The sequence below is a fragment of the Canis aureus genome, chromosome 24, assembly GCF_053574225.1.
Source record: "Canis aureus isolate CA01 chromosome 24, VMU_Caureus_v.1.0, whole genome shotgun sequence".
NCBI lineage: Eukaryota > Metazoa > Chordata > Mammalia > Carnivora > Canidae > Canis > Canis aureus.
Window position 1 is genome coordinate 26199199 of NC_135634.1, and position 16453 is coordinate 26215651.

Here is a 16453-nt window from a genome sequence, read left to right on the forward strand (position 1 = left end):
CTGGGAAGAAAAATAATGGCAATATATATATACACACACACACCATATGCATATGAGTGGCTCTAGAGAGAAAAATGAACAAGTTATACAAGTTCTGACATGGTAACACTAGTAAAATAAGACTGGAGCTTCTTTAAGCACATTTATATTTTGACTCTCATTTTATTTTTATTTATTTATTTAATTATTTATTTTACTTTTCAGACTTAAAGTTTATTTCTTTTAGGTGATTCAAAATTTATTTTGATTAATTTATTCATCTTTATACAAAAAAGAAAAAAAACAAAAACAAATCTATTCTAGTCTCAATTCTCCTTCAAACAAGAGACAATATAAGGAATATTACAATTCACTGATAAAAAGACAAATAATCAAATATAAAAATGGGCACATGATTGACTATTTTATGGCATTTCAGCTACTTATTTTTGGTTGTCCATGATTTGCAATTAAAAGTATCCTGGCTGTGGAGTGACTGGGTGGCTCAATTGGTCAAGCTTTGGACTCTTGGTTTCAGCTCAGGTCATGATCTCAGGGTCATGATATCCAGCCACAAGTCCAGCTCCTTGCTTAGCACAGAGTCCCCTTAAGATTCTCTCTCTTTCTCTTTCTATCTCTACCTCTCCCTCCCCCTCCTTCTTTGTCTTTCTCTAAAATAAAAAAATAAATAAAATAAATAAATAAATAAATAAATAAATAATAAATAAATAAATAAAATCATTAAGAAAAAAGTATTCTGGCTGAGATAGATGAAGCAAGAAAGAAAGGAGAATCAAATTATTAAAATTAGGTATGAAAGAGGACATCACTACTCAGAGAAATAAAAGGATTATAAGGAAATATTATGAAAAACTGTATACCAACAAGTGGAATGTCTTAGATGAAATGGACAAATATATAGAATGATACATATTACTAAAACTGACTCCAGAAGAAATAGAGAATCTGAATATGTGTAGAATGATACATATACTAAAACTGACTCAAGAAGAAATAGAGAAAAGTAAAGAGATTAGATTATCAATTTTAAAACTTTACACAAGGGACAACTAAAGACCACAAAGCTTCACTTGTGAATTCTGTTAAACTTTTTTAAAAGAATTAATAACAATCCTTCATAAACTCTTCCAGGAACTAGAGAGCAAGGAATAATTCCTAAGCCATTCAATGAACTCAATATTACCCTGATAGTAAAACCAGACAAAGATATCATAGGAAGAAAAAAGTATATAGACAATTTCTCTTACAAATATAAATATAAAAACTTCAGAAAAATACTAGCAAACTGAATACAGCAACATATGAAAAGAGCTATATATCATAACCAACTAGAATTTATCATGGAATGCAAGTAAGTTGGGCTTAACCTCCCAAGTCAATGTAATATACTGTATAAATAGAACAAAGACATATAAAAACTATATGATCATCTCAATAGAAGTAAAACTGTCAAAAATCCAACAGTCTTTCATAACAAACACATGCAACAAACTAGAAACAGAAAGTAATTTCCCCAACTTGATACAGGGCATTTATAAAAAAAACTTATAGCTGATAATGTACTCAATGGTGAAAAGCTGAATGCTTTCCAAATAAATTCTGGAATGAGGCAAGAATGTCTTTTCTTACCACAACTATTAAATATTATACTGAGAAGGTCTAGCTGGGATAATTAGGGCAACAATATAAGTAAAAGGTTTAGATTAAGAAGGAAGTAGTAAAACTATCTACAGGCGGAACATCACCTCACATATAGAAAATCCTAAGGATTCACTAAGAATATCTTAGAACTGCTGAGCTCAGCAAGGTTATAGGGTATACTATCAGTATACAAAAATCAACCTTGTTTCTATACACTAGCAATAAGCAATCAAAAAAATTAAATTGAGCAAACAAATCCATTTACAATAGAACCAAATGAAATAAAATGCTTACAAATAAATTTGACAAAAGAAATGTAAGACTTCTACACTAAAAAATGCAAAACACAGCTGAGCAAAATTAAAGAAAATTGAAACAAATGGGAAATCATTCTGTAGTTATTAATTAGAAGACTAAATATGGCCAGATCAAAATATTTCCCATATTGCTCTACAAATTCATTGTAATTTCTATCAAAATTTCAACTTGCTTTAAAAAAAAAAGATTTTATGTATTCATGAGAGACACAGAGAGAGAGAGAGAGAGAGAGACAGAGGCAGAGAGAGAGGCAGAAGGAGAAGCAGACTCCATACAGGAAGCCCAATGTGGGACTTGATCCCGGGACCGCAGGATCACGACCTAGGCTGAAGGCAGGTGCTCAACCATTGAGCACCCAGGGGTCCCAAGTTCTTGTACTTCAAATAACATCATTAAGAAAATGAAAAGACAACATATTAAGTGGAAAAAGCATATGTAAATCAAAAATAGAAATAACTGACTTAGAAAATGGACAAGGGAGTCTAATGAACATTTGTTTTCCAGGAAGACATGCAAATATTAATAAACACATGAAAAGGTGTTCAGCATTACTCATTAGGGAAATACAAATCAAAACCACAATGAGATATTACTTCACTCACTAAAATGACTATAATAAAGAAGACGAACAATAACAAGGGTTGGTTATGATGTGGAGAAACTGGAATCCTCATTCATTGCTGGAAAGATTGTAAAAAGATGTGAGTACTTTGAAAAACAGTTTGGCTGCATAGATTTACCTTATGATCCAACTTCCCAGTCCTAAATCTATACGCAAGATATATGACATATATCCACCCCAAAACTTGTATGTGAGTGTTCATAAGTGGTCCAGAAGTTGGAAATACCCCAATGTCTAGCAACTGGTGAATGAATAAACAGAATGAGGATTACTCATACAATAGAGTACTACTTGGCAATAATGAAGTATTGAAGTATGCTACCATAGGGATGAATCTCAAAAACATTTTTCTAAGTGAAAGAAAACTATCAAAAAGACCACATATGGTTTCATTTATATAAAACATCCAGAAAATATAAAGCTATAGATACAGAAAGTCGATTAGAGATTGCCTGGAGCTGCTAGTTGTGAAGGACTGCTAAAGGATATAAGGTTTATTTTTGCAGGTGATAAAAGATTTCAAGATTATGGTGATGATTGCACACACATGCAAATATACTAAAAATCATTGAGCTGTATTCCTTAAACAAGTGAATTTTATAGTATGTAAATTATATCTCAATAGAGTTGTTTAAAAAAATTCTTCAGTTACAAGATGAACAAGGTCTGAGGATCTAATATAACACAGTGACTGTAATTGATAATGCTATACTCAGATTTGCTAATAGAGTAGAACATAAATACTATCTCACACACAAAAGGTAAATATGTCAGGTGATGGATGTGTTAACTAACTTGATAGGTATCCTTTCACAGGGTGTACATATATTAAATCATCAGGTTGTACACTGATTATCCTATTAATTTATGTAAGTTACACCTCAAAAAAACTGGAGGACCAAAAAGCCTTCTTGCTGATACAGATCTAAAGGAAAAGTTTCCTTCCTGTTTAGAGTAAATCTGCTCCTCCCAAGGAGGCAAGTTGTAATAGTCTCACATGTACAGACAAATTTTCCAGGTTCAAATCCACTTTTTACTTATTATTTTACTTAAGAATTTATTGAGCATCCACGTACTTCAACAGAGTGCGGAAACAGAAACAGAAAGAATATATATAATCCTTGGCTTTAAAAACTTTTGGTAATAAGGGAAACAATCAATAAGTAAGCATATAAATTAAAGATAAAATTTCAGACAGTGAAAGCAGTAAGTGGAAGGTGGGATGTTGAGTGTTTAACATATACTTGTTATAGAGACTCATTTGAGGGCTGGCATTTGAGCAGTCTTGAAGTATGTGAGAATATTTGGTTTAGGGTAATTTGGGGATAGAGTATGTATGTAGTATAGAAGTACTTATGTATAGGAGAGTATAAACAGGAAGAAGAGAGAGTACAAAGGCCCTGAAGCAGGAATCAGTGTGGCATATGTAAGAAAGCAAATCATGGTGGCCAAAATATAGCGTAAGGGGATGAGATAGAAGAGGATCTTGGGGAGACAGTCAAGGGATACCACCAAGTTTGTGGTACTTTGTTACAGCAGCCCTAGGAAACTAATCCACCAACTTAAGCCAACTCTTGAGGCCTCTTAGCATCTAAAACTTGCTTGTCATTGTAACTGCCCCTAGGGAGTTGGGCAGGATACTGACTGATATTGACCTGTTCTCCCTTTATCTTTGTGTTCAGAAGTTAACTTTGAACTCGCCATTAAATATCAGCCTCATCCCTGGGTTAAGAAAATGACAGTGACTTTTTCACCAGATCAAGTGAATTGATTAAAGAGATAAAAAAGATTAAAGACCTTGTATAGTGAAAGGTCAGGTCAGAATCCTGGAAAATGATGAGCCAAAGAGGAATCATAGTTACTGTAATGAAATAATAAGAGCTGCAGTTGATGACAGTGGGAGGCTGTGGACTAGCCACATTGAAGTGATGGCCCATTTATAGGTGATTGTTAACGGAATTTGTAGGAATAGGCTGGGCAGCAAGACTAGATATTATGAGAATAGCCCATGCTGGTTGAGAGAAGTGAACAGGTCTCATGAATGTGCAAATGTCACATTAAGTCTATCAATCCTTAATAACAATATCTTATCTCTATCCACAAAAGCAAAAGGCTACTGTGTCAATGTGAGTAGTAGGTACCTAAGTAACAATAACTTGAAATGCATGAAGTTGTAGCCAAAGAGAGATTTAGACAAATGAAGCCTTAAAAACAACAACAACAACAACAACAACAACAAAAACCAGTTTCTTTCATTTTGTTATCAAACACAATGCATATTGCCCTAGAAAAGCTAAACAGTACATTTTACTGCTCACACAGAAATGAAAGGAACTTGTTTTGGAAACATTATTCGTATATAACTATGAGCTTTTCACACACACACAAAAGAACCCCCAAAAGATATAATTGAATATGAAGCATTTCTTTGAGCCTATACGAATCAATTATAGAACAGTATGCATTGAGTCTAAGCATATGTAAGTTTCATATGAATTCATTTTCTGCTCTCTGACCATGAAAAACACTGAGCTATAAATAGTTAAAAAATAATTAACCTACCACTATAATTAAGAAGCACTGAATATCATAAAACCAAAAGTCGCAAGTGTAATAAATGATGCTCAACCCCTACCTGTGTTGTAATGTTTAGTGCAGTATCGTAAATCTTTCTCTTCTTTTAGCAGAAACTGGGGCAAAGTGAGTCCTTCGGCCACTTGTACAGGTGCCTCATCTTGCCATTCAAAAATGAGATCATTCATTGTGTACCCAACTAGGCAAAACATAATAAAAATATTTATAATATAAAAGGGCATTCAAAGAAATAAATTTTTAAAAAGAGCTTGTACATTCCCAAGGGTGGAAAGACCAGTGTCATCTTAACTCAAAAGGCTGAGTTATGCGTCACACAATCCCATTTCACCAAATTCTGTTGAAGTTTATTCACATAGAATATTCATCAAATAATGTAAGAAAATGTAGCAGGCTAATAAAAACCATAGCACGGCATATATAAACTTCAAAGGACATGCATATACAATCTTTCTTTGGAATGGGCAGCTACTGGATTAGTTCAAGAATTCATTTTGGTTCCATTCCATTGCTCACCTACTCTGAAATTATTCAGGGCTCTTAATAACAAAAACTGAAATTGTTACTGGTTAGGAAAAGACCTAAATTATAATATCTGTGGGGAAAGTACCAAGGCTTTTATCTTTCTCGATTTAATCATTAACTATTTTAGTTCATGGCATCTGCTTCTTTGTTCCAAATCCCAAATGAACAAAATGATATTTTAGATAGAAATGTCAGCTATTCAGAGAAAATCAGAGGACAAAGAAAAATCCATGTGGAACAGTTTGTGGAGGAGGAAACCCTTGCATGTGCTATCAGTGAATTCAGGATAGAATTAGCTAACATATTTTGTAATAATAAATCAGCATCTTTTAGTAAACGGAAAAAATTTGTATTTATATAGGAGAGGTATCTAAGAAAAGCAGGATCTCCCCCCCGCCCCCTGCATTAGAAGCTGCTGAAATGTACACTTAAAGTGTGCTGTAGAGAGGGAATCAAAAGTGAATGGAGCTTGTGGGGGGAGATTTTTGTTACAGGTAAAGACAGAGAGAACATAGGATCTGGTGTTTGTTTTAAGATTTTATTTATTAGAGAGAGAGAGAGAGCACACGCAGGGGAAGCAGCAGGCAGAGGGAGAGGGAGAAGGAGGGGCCCCACTGAGCAGGGAACCCAATTCAGGGCTCCATCCCAGGATTCCAGGATCATGACCTGAGCTAAAGGCAGATGCTTAACCGACTGAGCCACCCAGGAACCCCAGGATCTGGCTTTTGAACTCAGTCAAGTGGACAGATCAAGGAAGCAGAAGCTCTAGATTCATGAAGCAGCAAACAAAGGAAATTGTCCCAAACAAGTTATCCTGGAGGCAAGCTGGTATTGTAGGGAAGAGGCTGCTGAGTGATTAAAAACAGCTGGCACAAGCAGAATTGGCTGGACACAGCAATGTGTAGGGAAGGGAACTGATCATCCTCCCTTCTCCCACAATACCTGGCAAGGAATCTTCTAGAAAGAGCAGAATCAGAAGTAGCTGTGATAGTAGTGACTAGAGTCAGAGACTCAACTGCACCCACCTAAGATTTCAGCAGAATCTACTCCATTGACAATGGGGAGGGATGGTGGTAGTAAAGGCATCAGTGATCAAAGCATCTCTTCATAGTCTCTAGGAGTCAGCTGTTGAAGTTGCAGCACAGTACCATCAGAGTGATGGCTCCTTATGGTGCAATGACTATTTGGTAGATGTAAAGTCATCCAGATTGAAGGGGCATGTCTGAATTCTGGTTTCAGAATAGATATGGGAACCTATGGGGCTATGTTTGACTCGCTTCTAGTGGAATACATTTCACTGAACCTTGCAATTAATGATTTGGTTGCTAATAATCAGAAGGATTTTCCTTGTATTCATAAGCCCTTTGATAAATCCATTATAAATGCCATTTTACCTAGGGAGAAAATAGATGCAATTTCTTAGGGATCTAAGGATGGTAAAATAGGCATCAATACTTATCTGCTTCCAGGTAAGACATGTACCTATTCTTCCATACAATCACTAAGACAAAATATGTGAAATTTTGCCCCAATTTAGGCAGACCAATAGAGAAATTCCATTTTGTTTTTATATCCTGTTTTTTTTTTTATTTTATTTTTTTTTTAGGGACTTCTGTGAAAAGAAACAAACTCTCTGAGATTCTCTCAAAGACAAGCTTTAGTCTCTAATGCCAATTTTAGGCAGTGTATTTAGCTTCCTGTGTTAAATACTCAACCACACCAGTTATTTAGATATGGGAAACTCTTAATCAAAATATGCTACTTCCTTATGGCCCCTAAAATAGTTGTTTGAAGCCAGAAAGTATATAGTGAGATGGCATGTGTAAGGGGTACTTCTTTTGTTCTGAGTAATTTACATGGATGTTCAAGGAAAATAACTAAATGGTAATTTTGTCTCCGTAAACCTTCAAACTAACCTAAAAAAAAAAATCAATACTCTTTTACACAGTTCAAAGTGTTTTAACATCCTTATGCTTTTGGTTGGCAGATCTTTATACAAGTCTGAGAATGTGAAGGAGAACAGATCAGCTAATGAGATCAAGGTGGTGAGTTGAACTGCCTTATACCATAATACATTTCACAACAAGAAATACTTTATTTGGGGAAGAAAGACAAACCCTAATTTCATCCAACAATCCCATATGGTAATTGCAGTGAAACACATTAAACAAATGACTCCATGCAACCAAACATTTGTTTCTTCAAGTATTTATTGAGTACCAACCGCATATAATATATCCTACTAGGCTGCAGGGCCCGAGAAATGTTATTACAGGGTAGAAAATAAGTGGCATGGGAGGAGTACAAAGTGTTATGTGCATTGGGAAGAAAGAACTATGATACCCACTTACGCCTCATTTGAAATGGACCTTGATGAAAGACAGTGGCTTCTTACAATGAATGTGAGAAAAGATAAGGTACTCAGGCAAAGAGAACAGTATAATTAGTTGAAAGAAACTGCAAATCCCCAGGGTATATAGTAGGAATAGAAATAGCTTCATTTGTCTAGGGTCAATTGGCATGAAGGAACATATGGAATGAGAAGATAAATTAATATAAGGTTGCATGAATTTTAAATTCCAGGTTGAAAACTTTTATTTTTTAAAATTCCTTGTGGGCAATGATGAACAACTGGAGTCTTGAGCAGGGGAGTGACGTGACAGAAATTATGCTTTAGAAACTGTAGCATGAGATTCGCAAGGTCCAAACCACTTCCATAATCAGAATGAGACATTTGCTTTTCTCATCATGTTGACATTTGCCCAGATGGTCAAACAACAATGGAAGGGTAAAACTTCAAGTGCTTTATCATAATTACAGACAGTGGCAACAAACTGTGTTGGTGCTTATTGTGTTCTTTACTGGCATATCTTGTAGTGCAGGAATAACAATGCGAATTTTAAGGAATGCCCATGATCCCTGATGAAGCACTAAGAATTATAATTTTATTAAATTTTGACCTTATATAAATGCTCTTTTAATATTCACTTTGTTAGGACACCCGGGTGGCTCAGCGGTTGAGCATCTGCTTTGGCTCAGGTTGTGATCCTGGGGTCATGGGATCAAGTCCCGCCTCAGGCTCCCCACAGGGAGCCTGCTTCTCCCTCTTCCTATATCTCTGCCTCTCTCTGTGTGTCTCTATTGAATAAATACATAAAACCTAAAAAAAAAAAAAAAAAAAAAAATTTCGGTCTTAAAGTGTACATGTAAAGTACTTCAGCTGCATATTTTATTATGATGATTCTTTTAAGGAAGAGAACTAGGGATGATCGATTTGCAAGTTAAATCAGTTTTTTTTAATGAAACACTATTTTTACTTGAAAAAAAAGATTAGCAAATTATGGTTATTATATATGGCAGACCATTTCTCAAAAATAAAGGAAATGAGCCTAGCATATTGAGGGAAACAACTGAGAATATTTATCAGCAATGATAGATTTTGAACTTTCAAGTCAAAATTAGAGTTTTGAAAAAAATTATTTGCCCAATAATTAATGATTTTTTGAGGAGCTTAATGGTGATATTAACAAAAGTAACCTTTCAATATATGGTCAATGACATGCATTAGTGTTTGGAGGATCTAAATAACTCTTCAAAGTAACATTTTCCAAATGTCCGAACCATGATGTTAAAAATTTTACATAGGCAAATATCCATTCAAAGGGCAAAATAGACAAATGGACTTTAACTTACAAGAGTATTAAGAATTTGTTGATACAGTTTCCAAAACACATTGCAACTAACCTTTAGGAAACTATCACCTTAGAAACTAAAGTTAAAAAAAAAAAAGAAACTAAAGTTTTTTTGCATAGTGCAGATTTTTTTCTAAGGCTGAGTAGTATTCCATTGTATATCTATACCACATTTTCTTTACCCATTATCTGTCAGTGGGTATTTACATTGTTTCCACATTTTGGTTATTGTGACTAGTACTGCACTAAACATAGTAGTGCCAATATTTTTTTGAGATACTGATTTTATTTCTTTTGGAAAAATACATGTAAGATTACTGGACCATTTGGTAGTCCTATTTTTAATTTTTTAAATTAAGATTTTATTTAAATTCAATTTGCCAACATATAACACCCAATGCTCACCTCATCATATGCCCTCCTTAATGCCCATCACCCAGTTACCCCATCCCCTTCCTCCCCTTCTGTAACCCTTTGTTTCCCAGAGTTAGGAGTCTCTCATGATTTGTCTTCTTCTCTAATTTTTCCCTATCCAGTTTAACATGGATAAACCTTGAAGACATTATGCTAAGTGAATTAAGCTAGTCATAGAATAACACATACTGTATGATTTCACTTATTTAAGGTGTGTGAAATACTCAAATCAATAGAATCAAAGAGTAGAATAGCAGTTGTCAGGAGCTGGGGAGAAGGCAAAATGAGAATTACTAATCCACAGGCCTAAAGTTGTAATCAAGCAAGATGAATAAGTTCTAGAGATCTTCTGTAAAACAGATCTGTTGTACCTACAGTCAACAATTATGTATTGTATACTTAAAAATTGAAGAGGGTAGAGACACCTAGGTTGATTCAGTAGGTTAAGCGTCTGACTCCTGGTTTCCACTTGGATCATGATCTCGGGGTGGTAAGATCGAGCTCCAAGTTGGTTTAGTGGGGAGTCTACTTGAGATTCCCTCCCGCTGCCCCTCCCACTGCCCCTCTCACTGCTCTTTCTCTCTCTAAAATTAATAAATTTTAAAAATTTAAGATGGTAGATATCATGCTAAGTGTAATCACAATACATACAGTAAATTAAATTTTTTAAAAAGTCATTTGCATTCTTGAGATGCCAAAGGAGAAAACTCTCATTCTTTTCCAGTGGTTGTTCAGAAATATAAGTCAGAGGCAAATTTCAGTAGCTCATCTTGTCAAAACTGGTGATTAAATATATATTTAAGGAAGAATAAGAAGTTGGAGCAACTTCAAAGTTTCAAGTCTAAGTCACTGACAGGTAGCTATGCCAGTCTATAGCTCATATCTCATGTCAATAGAGCAGCCTTCTCTGTCTTATAAAATACCTTTCCTCCAGTCAGCATTAGTTTTTTTTTATTCTCTTTTCCTGTAGAACTTATCTTCACTTGACATTGTATATATTTGTCGTTTTTTTAATTTTAATTTTAATTTTTTAAAATTTATTCATGACACAGAGAGAGAGAGAGAGAGAGAGAGAGAGGCAGAGACAGAGGCAGAGAGAGAAGCAGGCTCCATGCAGGAAGCCTGACGTGGGCCTCGATTCTGGGTCTCCAGGATCAGGCCCTGGGCTGAAGGTGGCGCTAAACTGCTGAGCCACCCAGGCTGCCCTTCATCAAGTTTTGAAGTATTTTTCTACCTAGATTCTAGGACTGAAACTTCATAAAAGCTGAGATTATTCCATTTTAGTCACTGGAATATTTTTCAGTACATAAAATATTTGCCCTCTAGTAGGCTGTTTGAATATCTGAATTAGAAATAGAGAAGGAAGGAATACCTGCGTGGCTCAGTGGTTGAGTGTCTGTCTTTGGCTCAGGTCATGATTCTGGGGTCCTTGGATGGAGTCCCGCATCAGCCTTCCACAGGAAGCCTGCTTCTCCTCTGCCTATGTCTCTGCCCCTCTCTTTGTCTCTCATGAATAAATAAATAAAATCTTAAAAAAGAAAAAAAAGAAATAGAGAAGGGAAAAGGAAGAAAGGGAGGGTGTGTGTGTGTGGGGGGGGTTGTATACGATGATCTTATTTTGGGGTATCTTGATCTTAAGATGCCAACAGGATGGTCATAAATCTGAGCATTGATATATGTTGAAAATAGTTGAAATCACACATATATATTGGAAGTGAGGTCAAGATTATTGAAGATAAAGGTTTGAGAGTCACCTATTTATAGGTTATATTAAAATTACACATCTTGGTTTGCCAAGACAGCCCTACATTACTTGTTGTTTTTTTCTTCATATCCTCTTTGGTTTAGCACTTGTTCTAGATTTTTCATTTTTAGATTAGATATTATTAATTACTGTGTTAAAATACTTCATTTTTGGTTCAATAGATCCTTCAATTTTATTTCTAGATTCTCCTATGGCAGAAGAGTATGAGACTATTTTAGTATCTTAATATTAGGTTAAATCTGTACAAAAGCAAACCAGGAATGGTCCATCTATCTTTACTGGACCCTTTCAGTAACAAGAAACTAGCATCTCCCCTTCAGAGGCAGCTGAGTTTTGATCTGAGTAGTAGCAGAAGTGTTCAACTTTTCTCCCCCACTGCTCCACGTGGTGTACAAACCAATGACGTCTGTAAGGTGTCAGTTAAGGTATCCAAGTGTCATGGAAAATTAGAAGTTACTTGTAAGTAAAAGCGGAGAAGTGCTGCTATGGACCATATAGAACACGATCTGAATGCTTTGAAACCTAGACATTTATTTTATTACTTGGCAACACTCATATATCTTTCAATAAATCTTTCTAGCAGCAATGGGCTAAAAGAAATGAAAGTTCAACACTGAAAAATTAAGCACCAAATTTCCATTTTACAAGAGAATTGATGATGAATGTGCAACTTAAATAAGACAGTGTTTATATTTAACATTCATGAAATCTTACACCTACATAAAAGCCACGAGACACACAGCATTGATTTCAAAAGTTACAGTCTTTTCAAAAATAAAACAAAAGATGGTCATTGATATGTGTATTTGTAAGGGCAGCATTTACACATTACTCTATAAAAAATGAGTTTTTATTTAGATCAAATCATTACTTTTCTGAATTAATTTCACTTTTTTTTACTTTCATTTTTTCTTGGAAGAGTGCATGACAGGAAATTTGCAAGCAATTAAATGTTGTTAGGCTTGTTTCAGTATCATTTCCTGCTTTATAGAGAAAATTGGTCAAATTAATTTTAAATTAATTTTTAAATCTAATTCTGTAATCAAGGTAAAGCTTTTGGAATTACATTTGTCAAAGATGAACTATGTAATGCTATCATAAATTCTATTGTGAAGTCATTCTTACATTCATTTAAAAAGTTCAACATTGAGAATAAATGTCACTTACTCATGACAGATCTGAATAAAATATTTGTTGGAATTCATCATTGTTGTAAAAAAGCCAGTAAGCCGGGAATGAAAGTACAGCATAGGAAATACAGTCAATGGTATTGTAGTAGTGTTGTATGGTGACAGATGGTAGCTACGCTTGTGGTAAACACAGCATAACTTAAAAAGAAGAAATCTGTGGAGCTGCAGTGTTCTTGGAATTATTTGTGATGCATACATGATTTATTTCATTTTATTTTTTATTTATCTTTCTTTAGAGAAGGAGCAGGGGTAGTAGGGGGAGTGGCAGGTGAAGATGGAGAGACAGAATTTTAAGTCAGTAGACTCCATGACCAGCAGGGAGCCTGACCCAGGGCTCAATCTCACAATCCTGAGATCATGACCTGAGCTAAGAGTCAGATGCTTAACTGACTGAGCCACCCAGGCACCCCATATATAATTTATTTTACATCCATAAACTCTTGTATTCTATCAATGAAAGAGAAGCTGTAGTTGTTAACATTCATAACGTTTTTATTGGAACAGAGTACCTGAAATACAAATTTTTTGTGTGTGTAGGAGAAAGCTAATGTTGAATTACAAATTATATTTCATTATGCCACAACATGCTTTTTCTATTTACTGCTTGTTGTCAGTTAAATTTTTTAAGAATTATAAACATTTGAAGAAGCATTTTGAAAACCAATTTATATGTTTTGAAATGTTATTGAATTTTCTGTCAATAGATTCTCTAAATTTTGGTTGCATTTGTTCAAAATCAGTTGGAAATATTTAATTACATTATTTTATGAATGGAACACTAACATTTTGGATTCTGACGGTTTTAGCAAACAACAACTATAAAAATAAAGTTTCTAAACAGGAACACTTTGAGATTAATCTCTACAATATAAGGGAGAAAGGTCTCCTATTATAATTCGATAACTATGTTTTGGAATGGGAAGACTATATTGACTGCTTGTTTATAATTGGATAACTTAAATAGAAATGGAAATGGAATTAAGAAGACACATTTTCCAGCATCTAAATTACACAAAGAAATAAAAAAAGATTCTTAAGAAGAAACAACTACTTTGACTGGGTTTTGTCCTAAAAGCGTGTTTATTGATAAAAGGTACTCTTATTCAAGAAAAAGACAACATCTGTAAAAATGTGGCTGAAACAGTTACCTGTATCAATATAAAATACGTAAAACCAACCTCTGAAATTATCAAGTATTGATAATTGAGTTGAGCTACCTCAACGACAGGGACTATTTTCTTATTAAAAAAATTATAGGCTATATAGCAGAGTCCAGTGACAGTGTTAACAACTTCAAATTCAGTACCAAAATTGCAACTTTTAAGATGATTCCAATTATTTTGATTTTTTAATATATGTGCATATATTCCTTTAGAAAGGACATATTTTATTTGTCTGCTTGTTTGTTTGTTTATTTGTTTATTTATGACAGGAGGTGGACTAATGGAGAGAATGTGTACTGCCACTCGGGCACTTAATCATGTTCATGGTGAGGAGAGAGGCATCTTGAAGTGGTCCTCAAGGTAGAAAGGATATTTTTAAAAAAGAAACAGTTTGGAACTATTGAATTCACCCACTAATATTAAAAAAAAAAACTATCAGCTAATAGACATTATAAAATATAATAATTGAAATATCTTTGGTGCCTTTCTTTTAGTCTCAAAAGTGTCCCCATATTTGGATGACCGGGTGGGTCAGTGGTTGAGCGTCTGCTCGGGTCACGATCCAGAGGTTCTGGGATCGAGTCTCGCATCAGGTTCCCCACAGGAAGCCTGCTTCTCCCTCTGCCTAGGTTTCTGCCTCTCTCTGTGTCTCTCATGAATAAATAAATAAATAAATAAAATCTTTTAAAAAAAACCCACACACACAGAAGAAAAAAAGAGGTTACTGTTTAATACTTCATTCCATGAGTAGTATGCAAAAGAAATACTGGAAGGGAGAATATGATTGAGAATACATTTAAGGTGAAATCAGTTTTAAGAACTGTAAATCAACTATAGATTCACAGTTTTAGGAGGTTAAGAATGACATTTGGCCAGCTTTCTCAATCGAAAGAAGAAGAGAGAGAGAGAGAGGCTGAGACTTCTGGGTTTGACACAGCTTACAGATGCTAATGTCCTTAACTAGCAGCTGGAATTAAAAAAAGAAAAAAAAAAGGAAGAAAATCCTCACACTTGGCACATGCTTACTGATTATTGCCAGGAGGAATATCACTCAAGTAAATTTTATTGACCTGACAAGGAACAACGGCTATGTCAAAATGTATTTAACTAAAACATTTTTATGTGTAATTTGTGCATTTAATTTGAATAATCCTACCATTAGCAGCTTGTTATGTGGTTTCCTTTAAGTTATAGGCCTGCTCAATTGTCTTCTTAGTAATTATACTCTCCCTAAAACTCTCTGGTATAACTAACCTCTAACCATTATTCTATACTAGTGGTTCTAACTTTGGTTACTGAAGGTTTGTGAGCTATTAATTTACAGACGTTTGGTCTGTCCACTTCATCGTTAGGTGACTTTGGGAAACTCACTTAATCTTTCTTGACCTTAATTTGCTGATATTTACGATGGAGATAGGACCCATCTCATTAAGTTGCATTTAAGATTAAATCATAACATATGTAAAACATAAGAAAATGAGTGTGACATCACCTTTTTGTAGACTTGTAACTACATTGTTTTTATAATACCACCGTACGTTTAGAATATCTGATAATCAGCAAAAAGTCCAAAGATGAGAACAAACTAGGGAAGAATAGTCACGGGGTTAAGTAGGATGGAATAATGTTTAAGTGGGGAGTAATTTTAGAAGTAGCTAGTTCATTAATGAATATTTGTGTCTTGGGAAAACTTGCTTTCTAATTAACATTGTAACTGCAGAAGCTTCAGGAAAATAAGAACAGTTTGTATCTCTGACTAGCCCCGCAAAAGGTATAGTATTATTCTGAATACTATCTACACTGTTCTAAATTATGAAAGAGCTTGGAAACAGCAAAGATTATTAGGAAATAATTGTGAAAAATCTTCATTCCTAAATTCCTAATTCCTAAATAGCCTTGGCATAAATTCCAGAGTAATGGTCTGAATCATATCAGATGCGGTTTTGAAATTCAGCTGAAAATAAAATAGGAAAAACTTCTCATCTATCATTAGATATTCCTATCCAAAAACCCCATTAAAACATATTTTGAAGGCTTCTTACAATTTTTTTGGTAATTTAATTGACCTTAAAAGGATCTTTTTCTATAGTTTTAGGGATTTAGGCTGTTCTTTGTGGAAAAGAGTCCTTTCTTCCCTGAATTATTTCCTCATATTTTCTTTTCTAATCTGATAAATTAAAATTTCTTTAACTTTCTCACATTGGTGGGGTTTTCCTGTGTTGTTACCTACGTTCCTCTTTAGATATGAGATGAGGAATTGGACCTTTTATAGATACAGTGATAGTTTATATACCCATGCCATCGTTGTCTATTTATAAATAAAAAAGCTTTATTATGACATTAGGAAATTATTATTCAATGTTCTTCCAAGATTAAAAATATCTTCAGTCCTTGGGAAAAAATGGTCAATTTAGATAATTTTGCTATGGTATATATTAAAGGCTGAAAATTAAATCTTTAGTTTGATTCTCATCTTTCTTCCTGCATAGCAATTCCACTGTCAATCCCTTAGGGACATAGTTTAACTCATA

General features: G+C 34.3%; 1 protein-coding gene across 8 annotated transcripts in view; it reads right to left on the minus strand.

Annotated features, from left to right (window-relative positions):
• GLRA3 (glycine receptor alpha 3) overlaps positions 1–16453 on the minus strand; it is a 207084-nt gene that overhangs the window by 68591 nt on the left and 122040 nt on the right. For all 8 annotated transcript variants that reach the window (XM_077868609.1, XM_077868608.1, XM_077868601.1 and 5 more), the window contains one exon: positions 5217–5354. In XM_077868609.1, the coding sequence (XP_077724735.1) occupies positions 5217–5354 (138 nt within the window). The remainder of the gene's footprint in view (positions 1–5216; positions 5355–16453) is intronic.